This window comes from Archocentrus centrarchus, chromosome 1 (assembly GCF_007364275.1).
Source record: "Archocentrus centrarchus isolate MPI-CPG fArcCen1 chromosome 1, fArcCen1, whole genome shotgun sequence".
Lineage (NCBI taxonomy): Eukaryota > Metazoa > Chordata > Actinopteri > Cichliformes > Cichlidae > Archocentrus > Archocentrus centrarchus.
Window position 1 is genome coordinate 39,342,643 of NC_044346.1, and position 24,140 is coordinate 39,366,782.

The following is a 24,140-nucleotide window of genomic DNA, read 5'->3' on the forward strand; positions in this document are numbered from 1 at the left end:
CCAATCATGACAGTAACAGGAAAACAATTCTTGGTTGTTGGAGTGATGCTTCTCCAGCACCATACACGGGCAGCTTCACCTATGTCACCTACAGGATGAAAGACCTTGATGGAGCTGCCTTTCAGATTTATGGAGCTGACGTTCGGCGAATGAAAGGAAAAAGAAAAGAAGAATCATGCACTGGGTTTATTGTGGGGGGAGCCAGTGCTGTTTCCCTGGGGACAACTTCTTTTCAGAGGAATCCATTCCTATAGACACCTGCTCATCGGTTCTCTTTGTGTGTAAGACACCTACTTCCATCAGGTGTGTGAGCCTCCATGTGGACCAGATCTGGCTCCTTATCGAGGCCTGCGACTGACCTGGAAGAGAATGAAAAGCATGGAGGAATTTATAATAGAGAGGGATGAAAAGGGTGTGTGTGTGTGTGTGTGTGTGTGTGTGTGTGTGTGTGTGTGTGTGTGTGTGTGTGTGTGTGTGTGTGCATACTGTTACAATGGTGATGGCTCATTTTAAACATGGCCAAATAATAATGTTAGCATATTCTACTGCTGGCTCGGTCATGATGGCCTAGAGAGTAGAAATCTTTAAAATTCAGGCACCCAGCTGTGGGTCTAAGTAGGCTGCCCCACCCATCTACAGGTTACTATATGAGGGGCAGCCAATCAGAAGAGAACTAGCTTAAAGGAGGTGACTGTTTGGGATGAACTGAGCGCTGCACCAAGGTCCACATAAGACAGATATGGACTATTTTGAACTGTGGATCATGAAAGGCTGCTCCTGTAGAGATATGGAGCTGGGAATGAGCCTGATAGGTCCACTCTAATATAGTAAGTTCCCACAAGCCCCCCCTTAGGAAAATACAACAATACAAAGAAATACAATCTCCTTATCTTTGACTGAGTGCTATAAGGCCACTACACTCTCTGACTACGAGTGTATCTCAGAGCATAATCTTGCTTTTTGTTCGTTTCCCTGCTGGTGGATTAGACTAGATGGATGCAGCTCTCCCATTGTGGTGGTATTTCATAGCCCCTGGAGGCTGATGAAGCCACTGTCTAAATACGGCCAACTGGAGGATTGCCTAGCCACTGCTACAGGCCCATCCAGTGTTTAAATGTCCTTGAGGGGGCTTTGGCAGTGAAGGGCAAACCCTACGATGGATTGTGCACACTATGTAGGATTATACCATGATGGCAAAGAAGCAGCTCCAGATTTATGCAGGTTGTGGTGCATATAGCCAAAGGCATTCCCAGGCACACCCCAGTCACATCAGAGAGGGGGGAGAGGAGCACTGAGCCGGAAGATATTCAGCCCTGCGTTTGTGATGAGTGTGCACTTTCAGACATAGTAGGTACACTGCAGGGGGAGTGAGCAGCAGACATGACTGGATAGGAAGAGACAGGAACGTCCTGGATCCATTATTAGTCATAGCTCATGTATCTGCATGTATGTATCTGTAGAGATCCACCCCTCTTCCTTCTACTGCCAATGTAAAAATAATAATTTAGTATTGCAGTATGCCTGATACGAGCAGGGTGCGAGTGTGAGAAATGAAGTGGAATGCGACATGCCCTCGGACGCTGAATGCAAAATGCGTTCTGAAGGAGGAGATTAATCTCTGCCTGATTGTATCAAGGGGTAGAAAATGTGCAGAATTTTAGCAGCATCACCAGTCAGTCACATACCTTGTTCTAAGCCATCAATATCACTTGCTCAGTCGCCCCGAACATGAGCAACACTTTCTGCATTCCTGAGCAAACAAAACTTTGGGGGAGAGGAATGGAGCAGAATAAAAAGAGGTAAAAGTAGAGATGTGAGAACGAATGACTCACCAGTAGAATCTGTTCGGCGTGACATGCTCGTGGATGAGCTGCCATTTTCTCCCAAAGTCTACCGAGCTGTACAGCTGTGGAGATATGAGAGAAAAGGGGGGAAACGCGTCTTTTAGCAAGATGAATTTATGTCTCTCCATTCATCTGGCCTCTAATCACAAGTGGTGATGACTGATCGTGAGACACGGCTGGTTAGTTTCAAGGTGGAGGTTAGTCTGGGGCATTATCGGGAGATGGGCTGCCATACCGCTGAAACGCTATCATCATTAACGACCAGACATTCGTGCTGGCGTATTATCACAGATAAAGACCCTCCATCCCCTCCTCTTGCTACAAATGCTCTACATGAAGCATTTTATGTGAATAACACATTGAAACATTAATGTGTCCACTTTCAGTTTGATCAGCACGTATTTGACTTGATTCAGGAGGTTTTAGCCTGCTGTTGGACGCTTTTCCTCAAAGCTTCACTTCTGTCACTGGAATTTCCACAAATGTGTGGAATGATGTATGGCTCGGCTGACGTGGGATCACAGCGTGGAATCACTGTCCCAATTTTAATGTACTAATTACATTTTTTTGTGCTTGACCAAATGATTAATAACCCTGGCTCATTTTCCAACTCCGCACTGATTGATGTTGCAGGAACAACACCCTTATATCTCGCTGGGCCCGTGTCCTGTTATTTTCATGCAGCTCTGTGCTCAGTAAGCCCAGTTCAGGGCTATGCTAATGTTCCCACTTGTTGTCTTTTATCACACACTTACTCTCATAAAAGGATACACATTTGTCACCTGCTGCAAATTTGTTTTGTCAGCATTGCAGGGGAAACTCTCCATCTATGTCAGCAGGTGGGTTTTTATCATGTACATTTGCAGCAGCGATGCCATGCCATGCTACCTTCGCCATCTCATTTTAAGCTGTTGTGATTCATTGGATTTCACTTATTTATGTGGACCCCTTCATAAACAGAACCAATGCCAATAAGCTGGCTGGTAAGCACTACTTCACAAATGCAGGTATGTAAACACACGGATCCAAGGACACACACTATGAGTAAAGAATAGGAACAACACGCAGGCACTCTGCTTTGTAAAAATTAAAAAGCCTTTAATAAGCACACTTGGCACATATGTTTTTGAGCTCAGCATTTTTATCAGCACGTGAAAACAAACCCTGTTCGCAGAGATAGTGATGCTGATGTCAGCTGCCAGCCTTCACAGGAAGCTCATTTCTGCTGCTTGTATCCATCAGCTTATTCTTTCAGTCACTACCCACAGTTGCTCTGAGTGATGGAAGAACATAGATTGCCTCATTAATAAACAGCTTTGCCTTCATCTCATTTCTCTCTTTACTACAACATACTGATAGCGTGCACATCGCTGCACCAATCCACCTGCCAATCACCTGCTTTACTCTTCCCCCACTGCTGAAACCCACTCCATGGAGTTTATAGCTCGATGAAGCCACAAGGACCAAATCCACGAAAAGCTGTGACGTGATGGTGAGAGCGTGGAACCGACAACCCTCCACCCCGATGCTGGACTTAGAAATTCTGTCCATAAAAATGAATTAAAAATGGAGTGAACAAAGGGGAGCCTGGCCAAGTTTCCTAAAAACAATAAGACAACAACCAAAAGGCTGAAACTGAGGCTTCAGAGCAGGAGTCAGCTGAGCAGTGGGTGATGTCTCTGTGGCTACATCCATCCAAGGCTCTGTAAGTGAACACCAGCATCTCCACCACAACCCATCATGAGCAACAGCCTGAGAGAAAATGGGAGATAATTTATCTGAATTTCAGGAGCTGAGCCGCACCCCAAACTCCCCTTCCAGTCATATAAATATCTACTTGCAGCACACACCCATGAGTTCTCATGGGTTTCTGTAAAGACTGTCTCAGTGAATCATATCATTCCAGCTAAAAACAATAAAGAAACATGATTAAAAAATGTTCCCGCTCTCATCGATGGCACCGGGACTTTTATCCTCATTTCCAAAAATGTTTTGCACTTCTTTCTCACAGCGGGACGTTTCACTGTTTGGCTTTTACACATTAGCAACCTCCAGTCAGTGAAGAGCTAACAGTTCAGCCTGCCTCTTCATCAGCTTTCTCAGTACCAGCTGCACATGCTGCTAATTTTGATCCACTGAGGCTCCCAGTACTGGTTGCTACGTTGTAGAGCTGCTGATGGCCAATTCTCCCTTTTCAAGTTTCAATACAGCAGCCACAAAACCTTCTGTAGTCTGTAAGCTCCTGCACACCAAGTATCAACAGGTTAATCTCTGATGGCACCTTTACAAAGCCCCGTAGTGGATCTCTATCAAAACAACAAAATGCTATATGGGGTCTTGGCAGCTGTCACCCTCACACCATAACTCTCACTCAGAGAAACTTGATGATCAGTCGAGTGATCCATTTTCATTCACGCAGTCAAACTAGCCTTGGTCGACGTAACCACCTGAGGAGGAAGCCACCTTTGTCTTCATCTAATGTGGCTAAATTTAGAAGCAGCTCATTTCATCCTTTCACTTCAGTTTTAATGTTGCTGCTTTGTCTCCTCTGTGGCTGTGAGTCAAATGTGTGCCATAAAGGTTATCACAGTGGCATCAGTTTCATCTAAATTATACACGGGTTCCTCCCATCCAGCTTCCACACTCAGCTGTCACTACTCATTACAAGCCTTCAGCATCAAATGCGTCCATCTCGCTGTCTACTGTTAACTTCTGCTCTCCTGCGGCATCATCAAACTTCATTCAAAATACGCTCACAACCGCCCGCCACGTACATTCATTCTGCTCCCGGGGTGGGGGTGGGGTGGGGGCGCTCTCTGGGGTCTGTGAGGCCTTCCCTAAACTGCAGTCTCTGTCCGAGGTCGTTGCCTCATTAGCAATAAACACTTGTCATTCATATTTGGGGCTGGGGTAACCCTTTTACTAATTAGCATTTTTATTCATACTACATCCAGTATGCATAAGCAGAGGAAGATGGATGGATGGATATTCATGCTATAGACTATAGTGTGTTATATTCCTATTAAGGTCAAATATATTGGCTATCTACGAGCCAAAAGTTTTGAGAATGACACAAGTATTGTTTTTTCACAATGTTTGCTGCTTCAGTTTTTATCACATATACTCCAGAATGTTATGAAGAGTGATCAGATGAATAAACTGGAAATAACTGGAAAGTTCCTCTTTCTCTAAATGAACTAAATCCCAACAAACCCATTTCCACTTCATCTCAGCCCTGACACAAAAGCACCTGCTGACCTCATTTCAGTGATACTCTCGTTAACACAGGTGAGTGTTGATGGAGATCACTCTGTCATGCTGGCTGAATTCAAATAGCAGACTGGATGGGCGGTTCTTGAAAAGGCACGGGTATCGCTGCTAGTAACATTAAACCTAAAATCAACCATATATCAGATCATCGAGAACTTCAGTGAGAGGTTGTGAAGAAAGCTTCAGTCCAGCAAGTGCCGGGACCATCTCCTAAAGGTGATTCAGCTGTAGGATGGAGGCACCACCACCAGCTTGCTCAGGAACAGCAGCAGGCACGTGTGAATGCATCTGCACTCGCAGTGAGGTGAAGACTTGTGGAGGATGGCCTGGTGTCAAGAAGGACACCAAAGAAGCCACTTCTCTCCAGGAAAAGCATACAAACAAGATAAAGTGATATTCTGTAAAAAGTTCAGGGACTGGACTGCTGAGGGCTGGGTAAAGTCTTTTTCTCTGGTGGAGCCATCGGAAAAAAGACTGTCTGGAGAAGAAAAGGTGAGTCCTGTGTCATGGCAGCAGTAAAGCATCCTGGGACCATGTGTGGGGCTGCTTCTCATCAAAGGGAGTGAACTCAGTCACAGCCATGAATAAAGAATGGCACCAAAACATCCTCCAAGAGCAACTTCTCCCAACCGTCCAAGAACAGTTTGGTGGTGATGATGACGGCTTTTCCAGCATGATGCAGCATCATGCCAAAAGGCAAAGTGATACCTAAGTGGCTCGTGGAACAAAACACTGAAAATCTGGGTCCAGTAAACTCCCCAGACCTTAATCCTATTAAAAACATGTTATCAATCCTCAAGAGGTGACTGACAAACAAAACCCCACAAAGTCTGAGCATTGAACTCCAAGCACTGATTATGCAGGAATGGGCTGCTATCAGTCAGGATTTGGCCCAGAAGTTGACTGACAGCATGCCAGGATGAACTGCAGAGGTCTTGAAAAAGAAGGGCCAACACTGCAAGTATTGACTCTTTGCATAACCTTAATGTAATTGTCACTAAAATCCTTTGAAACTTATAAAATGCTCAAAAATCAAAATCATCATCCTTCAGTATACCATCGAAACCTTTGACAAAAAGATCTAAAAACACAGAAGCAGCAAACTTTGTAAAAATGAAAACTTTTGGCCACGACTGTATGCGAGCTTCGTTATTTTATCACCTCTTTTTGTCAGATTTGTGTCAGAGATGTTATTTCTCTGATACACGCAACAAACTAACATCTTTAAGAATCCAAGAAAATCTGCACTTCAGGACGATTCATCAACCGTGACACAACTCGTGTGATATACCGTCTGCCACACCTACACGGTGTGGCTATTTTCATATGAGGACAGCAAATAGTTGAGCACAGTCATGCCATTCATACCGCATGCATTACAGACCGCATAACCCACTAAAGCCATAGAAACGTGTAAAACGCCTTTTGAAAGCCACGGGACACTTATCTCTTACTTGTCTCTGTCTTTGGATGGGTGATCTGAAATTTTGAAATGCTGTTAAATGTTTTGACATGTAACAACAATAATTTGGTTCTTAATTGATTCCTGATTCTAAATTTCTGTGCAATGATTTGGCTCTAAAGTTGTTCTAAATTCTAAATTTATGTACAGCACTTTGGTCAACTGTTGCTGTGTTAAATGTGCTATATAAATAAACTTGACTTGACTTGAAAAAGGGGAGGAACTGCAACAAGTAACCGTTATGGCTCCAGGTAGAATGAGAAGCTCGGCGGTGGTCATACCTCTGAATATTATCTGTCCCAAGAAGCAGACATCACACATGCATGTTCATGTGTGATGTGTGCTTGTTTGCGTGAGGGCGCTTGTCCTGGACATGTGTCAGGGCATAACTGTGCCCCCTGCTTTGATGCGCCCCCTGTGAGCTTCATGAGAATATTTATTAAAGGTTTTTCATTTAACCAAAGCAGTGTGCTTTGTTTTATTTTCAGTTATGGCTTATTGATCAGAAGGCAACACTGTAGGTTTATTCTGTCATATAAGCAGCACTTGAAGGCCATATTTTTTGAGTGACAGTTCTAAAAATATACAGGAGACCAAAGCGTTCGTCTTAGTGCCCCATGTGTGGTTAAAGCATGGATCTCTCATTAGCTGGGGGCAAACGTTTGTCTGAATCTTCATGAAGTTGCACAGAGTCTAATAAAGTACAGCACCTTCAGGCACATATTCAACACAAGATTTGATTTCTGATTCTCTGAAGCTCAGTAAAGAAAGATTCCCCACTGGAGGCTTTGGGTTGGTGTAACAGGGACAGGCAGGGTCCCTCATCACTTTGGACAGTGACATATGATGGCAGCAGGCAGGCACAGCCTATCCGCTCTCCATTCATCAGTTCAATGACATCTTAAATTTTAAAGCTTCTGAGCTGTCACAAAGTAAGCTTCACAGATTCCCACTCAGTTCAATAAATCAAGAGTGGCCGGCCAGCTGCCACGCCACCACTGGAGTCGGCGAGAGCTGAAGGAGCCGATGAAGGACAGGAGCTGAAATGATGATTGAAGAATTGCAGTGAGCACGTTCGTTAAAACTCATCTATTCCCAGTTATCGGAGATTCAGAAAACACTCCACGTGTCTTCACTCTGCGGCAGGTTTCAGGTCATGTTCAGATCAGGGTGCCGTGAAATTCAGGATTGTCCACAGATTAGTTTGTGGTAACAGAAAAAGAACAGAAATCACTGACACCCAAGAAAAAAGAAAATCAAAAGCCTGACAGAAACGTGAACATTACCTGCAGGCATCCGTGCCGCCTACATTATAGGAAATCTTTACTCAAAGTCGACGTTATCATTCGCATTATCCAATGCTCTCCTTAGAACCTGCATGTACACGTGAGAGAGAGAGCACCAGAATATTTGGAGTTACCAATAATGTGCAGGTGAAACTAAAGTAAAATGAATATCTTTCAGCCAAAGCTCCAGACATTGGCCTCCACCCAAAATATTTCCCTTTCAGTATTTAATGTAGCTGCTCTGCCTAAATGACTCAGAGGCTAAGGTGTTAGCTAAGGTGTTCATTTTTGTCATTTTTACAGCTCAAAGGTAAAAGAGCCAGACAGAAGACAAAATTGTAACCGTGGAAACAAAGTAACACTGTTACAGAATACCATTACTATGTTGAGTATCTTCATGACAGTGGGCGTCCGCAGTTACTCAAAGCTAAGAGGAGCTGGAGGGCTGGAGGGGGAAGAACATGGAGCTCTGAAACACTTTGGAAACACAAAATCAGACCAAAGGTGCAAGTATGTCGGAGGATCAATAAATCAATCATTGCTCATTGTAAGACAGAAAAGAAACTCCATCATGCAGATGCAGACAGCGTGCTGTGTAGTCGTGCTCTCAGAGGACCAGCGGCATCTCGAAACCATTACTCAAAGGGAAACAAGGCCAAATGCTTGCAGTGGGCTAAGCTATAACACAATTTCACTTCTCTTCTCTTCAGAAACTTCTGGTTTGCATCTTTGTGGAGAAAGATTCGTAGTGCAGCTGGATAATGAGCCCAAACACATCTGAAAGCCTCTCAGGAGCCACTAAAGAACCGAAGAAGATGAAGAAGTGCTGACTATCAGGGACTTTCCTTCACCCTCACCTCTGCTCGACCCCACTGACTCTTAAAGGGGCGCTCAAAGGCTAAGAAAGCCAAAAATTCCCGACATGGCAAAAAAGCTCTTTGGAGCACCATCGGGTCATTTGAGATAGCATGGATTATTAGGTTAATACCTCCATGCAGCTTATGACCTGCTGTCATTAAAGTTAAGGCAGACAAAGCAGATTTTTTACTCAAAGCTGATGCTATTTGTTGAGAAACATTTGGTATTAACGTAAACCTGAAGGAAACTCATTAAAATAGAATATTAAATAGAAGAATAAAATAGTATTAAAATAGAATCAGCATTTTCAAAAGTAACTTTTGATTTTGGGTTCAATATCACCTTCTCGAGCATCCATCAGAATTCCAGTACAGCTGTTATTTTTGCTAAGCGCAGTCCCATTCTCTCCACTTTCAGCAGCAACTTCAAACTCGTGCAGAGGGCATGCATCAACTTGTGTTTACAGCTTATGAAGGGTCGGCGCTGGTGATGAGAGATGCAAGAGTTTTCAGTAGTTTTCAGCTGAAAAGCACGCTGGGTAAGGAGTGAGAACAGAAGCAGGTCATTCTCTGCACCCTCCAGGCTGAGTCTGTCCTCCTGTGACATCCTGACGCCTCTGAGGGAGAACCCGGGTCTGCCACACATGCTGCACTGCAAACAACAGCCTGTTTCAGTCTCACCAGCCAAAACTTCACGCAGCGCCTCAAACGCTTTGTCCACGTTCCAAAAATTAAAGCACTGAAATTTAAACCTGCACAAATCCAAACAATAAATATTACAAAATAATTACAAAATGTGCAAATCCATTCGAGCCTTCCACAAGTCAGGTGCTCAATAACGTCGTGTCCTGTATGGGTGTAAATATCCTAATCTCAGGAATAATTCATGTTAAACGAGGTACAAGGAAACACACACGAGGTGTATCACAGCCAAAAAGATCGTCTCACTCTGTGGATTAGATCAGAATAAAAGTCTTTGAGGCCCAAGACTCCAGAAATGAATTCCAGGCAGCGCTGGTTTTATCACATTTAGCCATCAAACCATTTAAAGTGTGCTGTAGGCAAACAGGCGTATACAACAGGTTTTGTTTCACTACGTTTAGCTTAGAAGCTCCATGGGGTTATTGGATTTCACATGCATAGAGGGAATAAATCTTCAGGTTTATGTGTTGGGCCGTGTTTGTTTTCCTTCTTGTGGCCTTTACCGGAAACAAATTGAGACTGGGAAGTGAGGTAAATCAAACACAGATGGAACCTAAATGAGAAATGAATTGATTCAAACTCGGGTTCCTCACAGGAAAAGCTTACACACAAAGACTGAAAGATGCATTTCATGAAGTTTTTCTTCATGCTTCTTTTTTAAAAATGTTTTTTAGGGGTTTGCAGGAAAAGCTCAATGAAAATGCAGATTACTGCATTTGCTTTTTAAAGCCCAGTGCAAGTGCACTTTGCTCAAAATGAAATATGAATTAAAATAAAAGATGAATGACTGCTCTGCAGTAGCTGTCTACCATGGCAATCAATTACAAAAAAAAGTGATGGTGAAGAGACCCCTGAGGACAGAATGGCGTGTGTTTCATGACAACACAACACCTGAACCTGCTGCTAGTTTTCTGCTGCAAGCTAACCATTGTTATGTCCAGCTTATGTCATAGAAAGAAAGAGCTGAGATCATAATCACTCTCACTGAGAGCTGTGGGGGAAAAAAGCCTGCAGTGAAAAGAAGAGACAACATGAGGCAAAGCATCGCCTTCAAAGCATAGGATAAAACATGTAGGACCAGCCAATTAGGAGGCCTGTGCAGACAGTATTTGACCCCCAGAACATCCCATTCTGACTGCATTTCCAACCATTACCACACTCTCACCCACTAAATAAGACATTATGGATTTTGCTTGAGGCAGTGGGAAGTAGAAGTGGATAAAAATGTCCAGGATCGCTCCCCTAGTTCTCAGATGCTCCAGTTCTCCAATCTGAGTTTATGCTGTTTCCCAAAGCAACAGATACACATCCGCTGAACATCAGACCATTAACTGGACATGTAGGTGGAATGAGCTGCTGGGCATTACTGCCTGTCTCACCTCCTCCAGTGCCCAAGGGTCAGCTGCAAGGTCACCAGCCAGGTACACAGATACAGACTTCAGAGTGGTTGTGGTAAGGTCACTATACTCTCTCACTGAGGTTTGTGCCCCCATCGCCATAGAAAGCAGAATAATACTTATAGCATTAAAAGAAACATCATCTTTCCAGACTGAAGACAATCGTAGATGATCACTGGACATCACCATCAACCTGTGGCAGTAACAATGAAAACAGCGTGCATTGTTCAATTTGAGGCATCCAATCCCAGAGGACTGCTCAAAATCTACACAAACAAACAGTCATTTTGGTGAACCAACATTTGAATCGCTGCCCACGTCTCTTCTCTTTTGGCTGCTCTCACTGACTGTAGTTTCAGTGCTCAGAAAACAGTTACAGGCAGCTTTATGGGCAGTGTTTAAGAATGAGAGCCTGATGTCTGTATTAGAGTCTGAAAAACAGTTAAAAAGCAAATTTTCCCTCAAATTACATCAACTTTGTGTAAGTGATGGATAGCAATCTGGTATGACCTGAAAAAAGGCAAATAATAAAAATGACCCAGTCTTAGTTCTTGGTTAGAGAATAGCTGAGTATGTTGTACTCAATCATATGTAAAAAGATAGGCTTCAGACCCCCCCGCGACCCTGAAAAGGATGGATGGATGGATGGATGGATGGATGGAAGGAAGGAAGGAAGGAAGGAAGGAAGAATGGATGGATGGATGGATGGATGGAAGGAAGGAAGGAATTATGGACGGATGGATGGATGGATGGATGGAAGGAAGGAAGGAAGGAAGAATGGATGGATGGATGGAAGGAAGGAAGGAAGAATGGATGGATGGATGGATGGATGGATGGATGGATGGATGGATGGATGGATGGAAGGAAGGAAGGAATTATGGATGGATGGATGGATGGATGGAGAGTTGGAAGAAGGTGAGAAACCTGAACTTATTTCTCGAAATAAGAATTCTTCCACTCTAACAATTTTGCTCTTTCCCCACAGTATTAGGATGCTATGAGTCCACTCAGTGGCTGTTACAGCTGTTATCAGTTATCAGTGATTGTAATCAGATTACATAGAGGATGTGCAGTCCCAGTAAGCAACAAATGTACATTTTGGTGTCTAAACCTAACCACACCATGTGAAAATGAAGGAAATGTGGTCATAACTAAAGTCAGGTCCAAAACACAAGTTTCACACACGTTGTGAACAGTTAACAGTCCACTCGACTGTTAACTGTTCACACACGTTGTGAACAGTTAACAGTCGAGTGGACTGACAGTTTACGCTCCCCTTTGTTGTCCCTGTGAACAGTACGACATACCAAAAGTGACTTCTTGACTGCTTGTGTACGGTGAGCTTTGGTGACATTTCAGCTTGTTTGTGCAGTTTTTGTAAACCTGGCACCCAAAGCCACGTTGGAGGCTGAGGTGTGTCAGCAGGTTGGTTTCTCCTGGCACCGCAGTGATATGTCAATGCAGGGGCGCTGAGATTACACAGGATAAAATAGTTGAGGCATTCTCCATAAGACCTCCAGAAGGGTTCGGTTTCCTGTTCTGATTTATTCTGTTCCAGCAGTGAAGCTGTGATTTTTTTTTCTTGCCAACATTACTGATATTTTAAGAGAATACTGCATGAGTCAAGTGCTCCTGAAGAGTGAGCATAAATGGTTATGGAGCTGTGACCGATGCATCGACTATAACCGTGGCATAAGCATCTGCAAACTCTCCAACTTCCAAATGTGCATTTGTGTTTTAACCAGGAAACACTTCCTCCTTAACATTTCCATTCAGCAGGCCCAATGACCTTCATCCACTGATGTAATAACAACCTCCTCACCCACCCAGTAATGATATGAATGAGAGTGAAAAACTGATAAGGCCCTCCAATGGGCTGAACTTTCAGAATAGGTGATTTCCCAGGGATGTTGCCGCCATCTGGTCTAATTTACAGTTTGCAAAACGACTCAAAATTAAGCTTCCACTAGTTTGTAATAGTTCGTAATTAAACAAAAGTGAGAAAAAAAGGTGGTGAATTCACTCGAGTACAATTCCTCTGTGCGAGCAGGTTCATCACAGCGTTCGCCCTGATGTCCTCAACATCTCTGCTGTGAAAAAGAGAAAGCAAAGCTCAAGTTTTCTGCCTTGTTCCATTTACAGTGTTTCCTCTGCAGCATTGCAGCAGCAACATTCTGCCACCCAGAAAAGCTTCTTGCATAACATCAAAGCACAAACAGCTCCAGCACGACATTAAAGTTCTGAGAAAAGAATCAAGAGTTTGGAATTATGGAAATGGTAACGGCCACATTATAGGGCCCCGTGTCCCACACAATTACTATAAGTCACTTTTACAACTCCTAATTAAGTCCCCTATAAATTCTTGATGCATCTGTGTACAGTGCTCTAAATCAGACGGCATATTGCGTATGGGGGGAAGACGAGGACTGATTTTATACCCCACAATTTATTGAGCCTGCAAAGCATACAGGGATGAGCCTATATGGAGAGGTATAGGAAAGGGCTATGCTAATGTACCGTCTGGACTGTTCTCAGTGAGAGGCCATAAAGAAAGGACTCCACACTACAACAGTGCCTGCCACTGTGGCTCTTAAAAAACAAACAAACCTGCTTTTCAGAGTACAAAACCTATTTTTTTGATTGATTCAAACAAAAAAAATCAATAACCTTTTCCTAAGCAGAGCACCCGGTCATTCTTTGATGGCATGTGAGGTGCTGCTTGCACATTTCTGGTACTTATGTCTGTGCAAACCGAACATATTTGGAGGTGCCGGTCGAATAAAACAGGAATTAAAAATGTCACCTTGGAAAATTAGGGTTTTGTTTTTTCTTATAGACAAATTATTTATCATTTAATCAGGAAAATAATCTTAAAAATTAAGGGATAAGTATAATAATTGTTAGCTGCAGCCCTAATCAGAAGCCAGAAGCAGAAATTAAGGACGAAAACATCCAGGTTCTGTTTCCCAGAATCTGTACGTGCAGCTCAGTTATGTCTGTACTGCAGGTGCTGCACCTGAGACGTTAACTACAGGAAGCCGGTGAGCGTTCGAGAGCTTCTGCAGCTGTTTTAGCTGCTGGAAGGAAATAATCTGCAGAGCTTTGAACAGCAGTTGGAAACTAGAAGTAATCACAAACTTTCAATCGAAAATGTTGTGAGTGCCATTTGTGCCGTTCGTCTGTGAAGATAACAAGATAACACTAAAGTTTTCATCTATCCACATATCTGCACAAACCTCTGAAAGAACAACTGACGAGTGGGGAGAAACCCTCCCACAGGAAAGTGATTCTGTTTAAGAAGAAGCAAAGGTTACCTGCTGAAAGTCAAACTGCACGGTCAGCATACACTGAGCATCACTGAGGGTCCGGGGCTCTCATTACATATGAAGAACTTTGGCGTGTTGCTTAAAATGCATGATCGGTCATGCTTTCTATCCAGCCATCACTGCAGTTAATTGAACATATGTTGTGTGAGTAATCATTATTTGATTGGTACAGTAGTGTTAGAGTACTGCATCACAGCCCAATGTAATGAGATTACAGTAACACTGTATCAAGCTTTAATGTTAAAGGTGCTTTTTCACATTCAAATTCTTTCAAATGGATTTGACTCCTCAAATATTCACAGACTACAAAAGTGCATCGCAGCACAAACTCAGTGTGATTTGTAACCATGTGTTAACAGCATTTGCTCAACAAATTAAAATATTATCTTGCATGATTATCAGTGTCAGACGCTAATACGTGCCCAGTCAGGTTTAACAAACAGATTCCCTCTGGCTTTGTGTTCACGTTCACACTGCACCACCTCCTCCAGGTTCCTCCGCTGATTCTTCATTACTCCAGCTCGCTGCCTTATAGCTACATAACAAATGAGAGCAGGCTGCACACCTGCCTGGCAGTCACACAGGTACCATATGTGGGGTGTACTTGGACTCTTTATTCTCTTCAGCTGACCAAGTACTGAAACAACTTGTGCTTGGAGAAACCCGCCTCCTCTATCTCTTACATTGGTTGTTCATTAAGAATTCCTACAGTGCCTTCAGGTTTAGCCTGCCATGTACAGCACAGCTTGACGTGTGCCTCACAATCTGTATATAATGCAAAGCAGCTAGCTTCATCCCGGGCCTTCAAGAAGCCATTTCCTTTTCCACATGGAATAATTATAATACTGTGAACTGCTGCACCCAGATGCATAAAGAGGACCCCTATTATCTCCATTGTGCTAGCAAGTGCACTGCCTGTATTGTCCTGATCATGTGTTTCAAATTAAAGTCCATTAAAAGTACCCTGGGAGGGCGGGCTCGCCACAGCTCGGTGGAGCGCGGCAGAGCTGTCACAGCTCAGGACAAGGGAGCTGAGCACTAAAGATACCTGCCATCTGGAGAGTCATTGGGTTGAGAAATGCACCGCAGCAGCTGAGCAGCCTCTTTGGCTGGAGCTCAACGCCACCTTTCAAACAAAAGCATGAAGGGGATGGAAGCGGATGTGTTCTCTCACACACACACACACACACACACACACACACACACACACACACACACACACACACACACACACACACACACTCTGATGGATTTGTTTGGAAGAGTTCAGGTTGCTAAGAACTGTCATTTTCAGTCAGTGGTCATTACACACCACAGCTGGAAATGCAAATGTAAATGTAATGGTAATTATGTGTTCTATAGTTTTTAATGATAACCCAGGACCAAAAAAAGGACCCAAAAATTTAAATGCTTTTATGTTTTGTAACGACTGTGTAGATGCTGCCATCTCTCTGTCCATGTATGGAGAGGGTTTTTTTTTTTATATAACCAAAGATTTCATCTTTGTCACTAAACTATAACTTTACACAACTTCTTCCAACAACACACGGCATGTGAAAACTTGGAAATTTTCTAGAATGACTTCATGTCCAAAAGTATTCCAAAATACGGATTGCTACAGAGAAGGAATAGTCTACCAACGTTCCCTGCAAACACATTTAGAAGGAAAAATATTCCACCAATCACCTTTTAGAAGGGCTCACATGGTAACTGAAATCCTCCCAGGTGAAAGATCTCATCAAATCCTTTCTTGCTTGCTTCACTTTGAGCCATCGTGTGCATTAAAGGGTTTTTTAACATCTTGTGACTCAGATGCAGAATATGATTGTCTTTAATTAAAAGGCAGAAAACAACCACAAAGCTGACGTAAAGCTTGTGGTATGAAAGCACTTTCAGTGGTCAGTAGGACACGAACAGTAATGTATCCAGATCTGCCCATTTACCAGTGACAACAAAGGTCATTTTAAGTCATTTTGCTCTGGACTGGCTGCCTCTCACAAGCACAATGCTTGAATAGTAGGTGGGCGGGGTGCTGCTTGCTTCACACAGATGCAGCCTGCCCAAAACTCTGCAATGAAGCCTGATCCTTTGCACAGATGCCGAACTTATTATTTGAAACATTCACCACGTTTAACTTCAGCAGTTACCTTTGGAAAAGTATAGGTGGGAAGGGAAATGGCAAGGAAAACCATAACAGGTCCCTTTTAACTTTCCAGCCTCCTGCTAGCTTGCAGCTGCAGCACATGGACAAAAACACGAGCTGATGCAGACAGTGGTGAATGCTACTGAACCTGCTTAACTACAGAAGCCAGCAAAAACATCTGTCAGCTTGTAAAGTACATCTACTAGAACAAGATGCTGCATCGGCTCTGTTTGCCCATCAAACATGTGCACTGCCCACTCACTCGAACTCTTCAAGGCTGCAGAAGCTTCTCTGGCTCATCTCCAAAAATGCTTATTACTTTTATTTAAAGATAACCCTAGTCTATTTCTGAATCAATCGTTTTGATTGGAAAAGCTCATTTTAACTGAAGTTTCACTGGAGATTTGCATTTTTAATCAAACTGGAAGGAAAATCAAAGACACCCTGGCTGAGAGTACTCATGTTCACTGTGACCGCACTGAGAGGATAGTATGCTCTTTCACAAGCAGACAGCTTTCTGTTCAATGAAATTCTAACCTTTATTCAGTGTGCATGTGCCACATCTCAGAGCTCTGAATAAGGAATCAGATTTAGTCATCCATAAAGATGTCGGCTTAGGATTACAATGGCAGAGAACCTTCCAGCACTTGTAGCCTCAGCGCTGCAATTCCTATCAAACCAGGTCTGCATTAACAGAGCTTATCTGGAAGAGGACAGTTCAGCAGCAGAATCTATGGTCACAGCCAACAACAGTTCCCATATTAGGAATGGTACAAAATGGCAAATGGAAATTCATTTTATGGAGGAGATGCATATGAAAAAGAATAAAGAAAGAAGTAATCCTGAATAATATCTTCTCTCTCTCCCTCTGAATACTTTATTGAGTCTGATGTCCCCGTTGCATATCTGAAAACGTTTAGCAAGGATACGATTCAGCGAGAAATAATTAACAGCATAAATTTGCATCGTTAGGGTGGATTAAGTCAAACAATGTTTGCATATTGAAGGACTGAAGGGACTGCGTGGCTCTCTCAGAAAGGCGGCTGTGCGGCTTTCTTCCTCACTGTAGGTGGGCTGTTGGCTTCCCGTGGGAGCACGTAGTGGAGAACATTCCTACTTTGTCTGGGAAGCAAGCACAGAAACATATTTTTAGTTTTGTTTGAGCCTTCATAAGAAAAAGTGTTTGAACATGTTGTGTATTTCACATCTATGTAAGAGAGGAAACGAGCAGCCGTTCCCGGCAGCTCTGTTAAAGTCATCGCCCGAGCTTCTCCCAGTCACAACCTCAGCAGCTAAACTAACCTTCACATTTTACCTGACAGAACATTTTCCCATTTCCATCGTCCTGCTCCAAAGTATAAGACCCTGACCAAATCAGACAGCTGATCCAGATGTGTCTGCACCTGTTTTGTGTATTAGTACATTCACACAAAAAAGGAAAAAGAGAGAAAATTACAGGTGTGTTCCTCCCAAAACTGCTCAGCTTTGAAATGTTGATTAGTTTCCTTCTTTTCTAAGGAAGCCCCAAAAAGATGAAGGACAGCCCACAGTGTGTGTCCAGCAGCACAGACACCGGCAGCAGCTGGATGAATCTGTGAGGAAGCCCGAGGATGAAATCTTGGCCATTTGAGGCCCGACAGCAAGTTCACAACTACACATGACAACTTCAATATGCAGTGAAACAATGACTCATACTTGCCACAGGTACTTTGTGTGGACTACATTTTTCTTAAGAATATTAAATATATATTAAAAGCAAAATATTTATTCACTGTTTTATCACTTTTGAGGGTCTTAAGGGTCTTTGTGTAAGGCAGAGCCATGACATTATGTTTTCTTGCAGCAGCTGCCTGAGCTGATAATGTACTTGTAATTTCTAAAAATGATCATAAATAAAGTAAAACAAAATAGTTTGGGGGTGTTTCAGAAGTTGGGAGCTCTATTTATTTTACCTTTCATAGATTTCTGCCAAACAGAAGCACATCCTAAACACTGAAGTATTGACTAAGAACAGCACAGCTGGGCCCAAAAGCAGCTCTACACTCCCCTCCACAAAGGGCTGGAGCAGTGAGGCCAGTCCTTTATTTCTGCTGCAGACTGCAAACATTTGGGTTTGACATTAAAAGATGAATATGAGACAAAAAGATCAAAGTCTCAGCTTTTATTTCCAGGTGTTTCCATCTGGATCTGATCCACAGCTCAGCATCTTTGGTCTGAAGCCACCCACTGACTGACAGGTGTGTTTTGTTGCCCAGGTGTGTCCTATTATGATGATTCAAACAATAAATAGTGCTGAACGTCTGCACTTAGATTGGGGTCCTGCCTGTGCAGACTGCATTTATAGTTGGAGGAGGAACCAACACGGAAACACGGAGAAGATGGAAAACCAACCAGAGCCAAGAACCATCATGAGCCGGTACCACCGTTTGGAAGGTCCTGAAGAAGAAAGTCGTCACAGGTGTACTAAGTAACAGGTGTGGAACAGGTAGACCAAGAAAGACCCTAAAACAGCTGTTAGTGACATCAGCAGCAGCCTCCAGAGGGAGGGGTGAAGGATCACCATCTCCTGTTCACAGAAGGCTTCATGAACTAAAGCACAGAGGCTTCACCAGAAGAAACGAACCACCAATGAGCGAGAAGAGCAGAAGAAGAACGAGCCTCAGAAACTCTGGGACGAAGTTTGACGGACGGACGAGACAGAGATGAACCGTTACCACGGTGATGGAAAGGATCCGCTCGCGATCCCCAACATACGAGCTCATCTGTGAAACGCAGCGGAGGTGATGTCACGGCTTCTTCTGGGACGGGCTCGTTAATCTTCGCCGATGATGTCACCGTGATGTCATCAGTGCGATGAGCTCAGAAGTCCACAGAAACATTTTGTGTGTCAGTTTAAAGAAAGATGGAACAAAGTGATTCATCATGAGCAGGATAACGACCCAAACACACACAGGAGCTCATCAGGGGCAGGAAGGTGTTAGACCGGCCTAGTTAGTCTCAGACTAAACCCTACAGAGCATTTTAGCTGCTAAAGAGGACACTGAAGGGAGGACCCCCCCAAAACCAGGAACTGAAAGAGGCTGCAGGGAAAGCTGGAAAAGCACCACAGAAGAAGAATGTAAAGGTTTAGTGATGTCAGAGGGTCACAGGCTGGATGCAGTTACTGCAGGTAAAGGAACTAAATATGAAGTCACTTTAATCTAGTTTAAGTTTATCTGCTCCGAGACTTTTGCTCACAAGAAGAGAAGGAAAATGAACGGGTTCAGACCAAAGGTGCCATCTTATAAAACTGATTTAGTGAGCATGAATGCACATAAGTGACAGTATGAATCAAACAGCCAAATCTTTATGTTCCAAAAATCCACTTTTGGGTTAGAGGGAGGAAACCTCACGTGTGGCCCTTAGTCTAAGATGTTTCTCCACCTTATATTAATTATTGCCTGCATTCTTAGTATTATTTATTCCAACTCTTCTCAGTTATGAAGTGAGCCTTTCTAAGTGTCCTAACACTGTCAGCGTGAGCATCAATCCCAGAAACAGGCAAACAAAGCAGAGAAATAACACCTAATTATCACCACTATGTGATGGCAGCAATGCAGGTACTGGTCTACAATGTGCAGCTTTAACATGAACTCTATTAGTTCCCGTGATGTCATTTCCAGCACTAATGGTTCTCGCGGTTCAAGGTCACCTTGCACTGTATTTGGAGGTTACTTGAGCACATTGTGGGAGGACTGTAAAAAGTTCATTTTATGCTTCTTCTGATGAACTGAATCGTGGCATATTTGGATCACTGTCATGTAACATGAATGCATCGCTTTGTGATTCATATCTACTCACAAACATGAACAGATGTACGCTTGAACCCTAAACCTGTGAAGGTGATAGTCGTCCAGCAGATGACTCCAGGAGGACTTGGTAACTTCTTTAGGGAACAAATGTCAGCAACAACATTACCTCAACTGAAAATGATTCTGTCAACTTAACTCAGTCATCACCATTAGTCAAGCGGAAGAGTAATTCAGCTCATCCCCATTACACATAAGACAACAATATGGCACAGGGACGTCATTAGGTGCAGGAGGGAAGAAAGTGATGAAGAGCTCACTGAAATGAGATTGGATTTAAACAAGTACCACTACTGTCCTGAGGCCCTTACATGGATGCTCTTTGAGAGGATAGGTGGGTTCTGCATAATGATGAGACACTTAGTTTCCCTACTGTTGAGATTTATGGGCTCCAAGGCCTGTTACGATCATTAGGGGGATTGTGAAAGGAAAAGGGAAATGGGTTTGAGACTATATGGGCTTGGGAGGTGCTGGAAATTGCACAGAGGATTTTTTTTCTGGTAACACAGCACTTTTGAACCATAAATCTTTGATCCTCTCCTCCCTATTTGTGCAATGACATTTTGTAATGTAAGACTCCCTGCAATTTCACACTCCAATTAGTAAATTACTTATGTTGTCCTAAAATGCAAACCTTGGGGTGCTAATAATAAATAAACAGGTCACGGCCTGGAGGGGGGGATTAACAGAAGAAAAGCTATTTCAAAACTATTTTACAAAAGTTGAATAAAAAATTGTGGCTTTTGTTTGGTTGTGCTTGTGGTTTGTCAAACAACCTGAGAAAAGTACAATGTAGCAAAATGAACAAAGAAGATAAAAATGGAAATACTCCTTGAAAGAACACTGTAATGATTTTTTTTTTTTTTTTTGCATAATGTCTGCAAGTAGACCAGAAGAAACTTGAGTCAATAGTTATAATTTCTCTGGCAAAGGCTATACAAACATCAGCAAAATTTTGCACCGCTAAAGCTGAATGAACGGCAGTCATTAGGCAATTGGAGCACACTGAATAATTCATACTGCATAATCAGCTTAAATCAACAGAAACATTTGCCTTTATGTTAGCTGGGGTAGATTTAGCACAGAAAAAGGCCTGGTGCTGCCCTGATGACTCTTAGTCCTCGGGGATTCTTTCACTTTTGCATATTGGAATAGTCTCATTTGTTGTACCAGTAAATGCAAGGACACCAAACCCTGGACAGTACTTATTATGTTGTTGACCAGTACTGTGCTAAAGTACCAAACGTCAAAAAAGATTTCAGCACACAGAGTAGACCCAGCGTAGTAGAAGCTCGGGCTTCAGTTAAGCCAAATTTAGCTACAAACACACCAACACCGCCCGGTTAGGCACCAAAAACGACCTGGTTAGTTTTAGTAAAAGATGTGCCAAACAGCATTTTAACCACATGTTGATAAATTACATTTAAAAATACTGAAATGAGATCTCGTCAGTGCTATCATCATATCTTTCAGAAACCAAAATGTCAGAAGTGTGTTGTTATTTTCTATCCATTCATTTTAGCTCAGTGTGAGAATGTCTAGTGCTTCTCAGCTGCATTATATGAAATATTCGAGCATTAAAAAAAGCTATAGTATTTTTGCTAGTAAAGCAAAAAAAATGCTCATACTTTATGTATAGAAGCCGTAGATTACTGACGACATCACTAAACCCCAACATGTGAAATGCAAAAGCTTCTCAGTGAGTGCTAGGGCCACTAAATGTAAAAATAACCATCCAGCATAAATGCTACTAGAAGACCAAACCTCTGTCTCTCCACTCATATTGAAGCAGAGCATAAACTACGGGCTCATTGTCATTAAAGGGAGTCGTCCTCCATTCTGCATTAACTGCACTGCTCTCTCTGTGCTGGCTGTAAGATGAGCATTCAGGGACAGTCTGCAAAGTATGACATCAGAAACATACTGTACGTATTCAATGACAACTATGCTCTCATGCAGTGTTACCAAAATGAAGGGCGCCTCCATTTTGTTAGCAGATGGCATTAAAGGAAATATTACTGGAATCCCTCCCTAAATGTTGTTAAACCACCACAACTGGCTCCTTTTGATGTGGAGGAGTCGCAGCTCTGAGCCCCAGTTGAATGGCTGCACTCCTCACTCCATCTCTAAGAGAGGCCAACCACCTTTCAGAGGAAGCTCATTTCCACCACTTGTATCCGCGATCTCATAGGTGGGGGCAGGGACGCAGATTGACCGGTAAATCGACAGCTTCGCTTTTATGCTCAACTGTCACTGTGATTGACCGGTGCAGCATTCACATCACTGCAACCACAGCCCCGATCCGTCTGTCAATCTCCTGCTCTCCTCTCCTATCACTCGTGAGCAAGCCCCCGAGATACTTCAACTCCTCCTGCTGGGGAAGCAACTCGTCCCTGACTGGAAGTAGGCACTCCACCCTTTTCCAGGTGAGGACCATGGTCTCAGACTTAGAGGTGCTAAATTTCATACCTGCTGCTTCACACACTGCTCTGAACCACTCCACTGTGAGGTGGAGGCCACCACCTGATCAAGCTAACAGAACCACATGATCCACAAAAAGCAGAGATGAGATTCTGAGGCCACCAAGGTGGAAGCCTTCCTCCACTTAGCTACACCTAGAAATTCTGTCTATAAAAATTATGGACAGAATCAGTGTAACAGAGGGCAGCTCTGGCAGAGTCCGAACTCCACTGGTAACGAGTCCAACTTATTGCCGGCAACTCTCACTGCAGCTCTACAGGGACTGAATGGCTCGTAACAACGGGCCAGATACCTCAAGGAACACGGTCAAATGCCTTCTCCAAGTCCACAAAACACGTGTAGACTGGATGGGAACCACCACTCCAGTCCGCCAATCCAGTGGCACCGCCTCAGATCCCCACACAGCGTTGCAGAGGCATATCAACCAAGACAGCCTTACAACATCCAGAGCATTCAGGATGAATCTCATCCACACCAGAGGCCCTGCCACCAAGGAGTTGTGTACCTACCTGAGTGACCTCACCTTCATTGATGGGCGAGTCGTTTCCCGTGTCCCGACTCTGCTTCTATTACAGACGGTGTCCCAGTAGATTAAGGAGGTCCTCAAATTATTCCTTCCACTGCCCAACTATATCCTCAGTTGAAGTCAGCAGTGCCCCACCCACACTATAAACCGTGCAAGTAGAGCTCTCCAAGAAGGGTGGGTTCTCTGAACTGTCATTTGGTGCATAAGTGCGAACAACAGTCAGGATCCGTTCCCCGGCCCAAAGTTGCAGGGTAATCTCATCCATGGGAGAAAACTCCAACGCACAGGCAGCAAGCCTAGGGGACACAAGAATAACCCCTCCTTGCCCCCTCACTGATGGCAACTCCAGACTGGAACAGAGTCCAGCCCCTCCCCAGGAGACTGGCTCCACCGTTGAGGTGAGCCCAACTATATCTAGCCTATATCACTCAACCTCACACACTCAACCTCCTTCCCCACCAGAGAGGCGATGTTCCATGTGCCAAAAGCCGGTCTTGACAGCTGGGGATCAGTCGGCCAGGGCCTCCGACCTTGACCACCACCTGACACACACTGCAAATATAAGTTGGAAATACAATTGCAACTCGTGGTCCTCCTGATTCAAATGTTCTGGAAGCTCATCTAATAACTGTTAAGCTGACATCCTATAAATGTACTCCAAACCAGAAAAAAAAGCAAGAAAACTCTGAACATCTGCAGAAATCATTGCAATAAGCCATGAGACACATCTGAAAGTTCAAACAGTTGATATAATAACAGATAATGTTGTGGGAACATCCAGTAGAACTAAGTGCACAGATGAATTTAATGTAAATGCACTTAGTTCTTTTTTTACATCACTGACTACAGCGTTCTAGTCGAGGTCTGATAGATTATGTTTTTACCCCCCCCCCGGCAGACCCGTGTTTCAATACTCTGATTCCTGGAATGTGTTGAGTAAAATAACTGTCATAATTGCCTGTAGTCTAAAAACACACACCTCAACTCCTTTCAGCAAA

The 24,140-nt window shown here is 43.4% G+C and overlaps 1 protein-coding gene across 2 annotated transcripts in view; it reads right to left on the reverse strand.

The window, feature by feature from the left end:
• sorcs3a (sortilin related VPS10 domain containing receptor 3a) overlaps nucleotides 1-24,140 on the reverse strand; it is a 232,051-nt gene that overhangs the window by 70,930 nt on the left and 136,981 nt on the right. For both annotated transcript variants that reach the window (XM_030730511.1, XM_030730512.1), the window contains exons 5-6: nucleotides 1,833-1,906; nucleotides 295-359 (exon numbers count right to left, since the gene is read on the reverse strand). In XM_030730511.1, coding sequence (XP_030586371.1) covers nucleotides 295-359; nucleotides 1,833-1,906 — 139 coding nt within the window. The remainder of the gene's footprint in view (nucleotides 1-294; nucleotides 360-1,832; nucleotides 1,907-24,140) is intronic.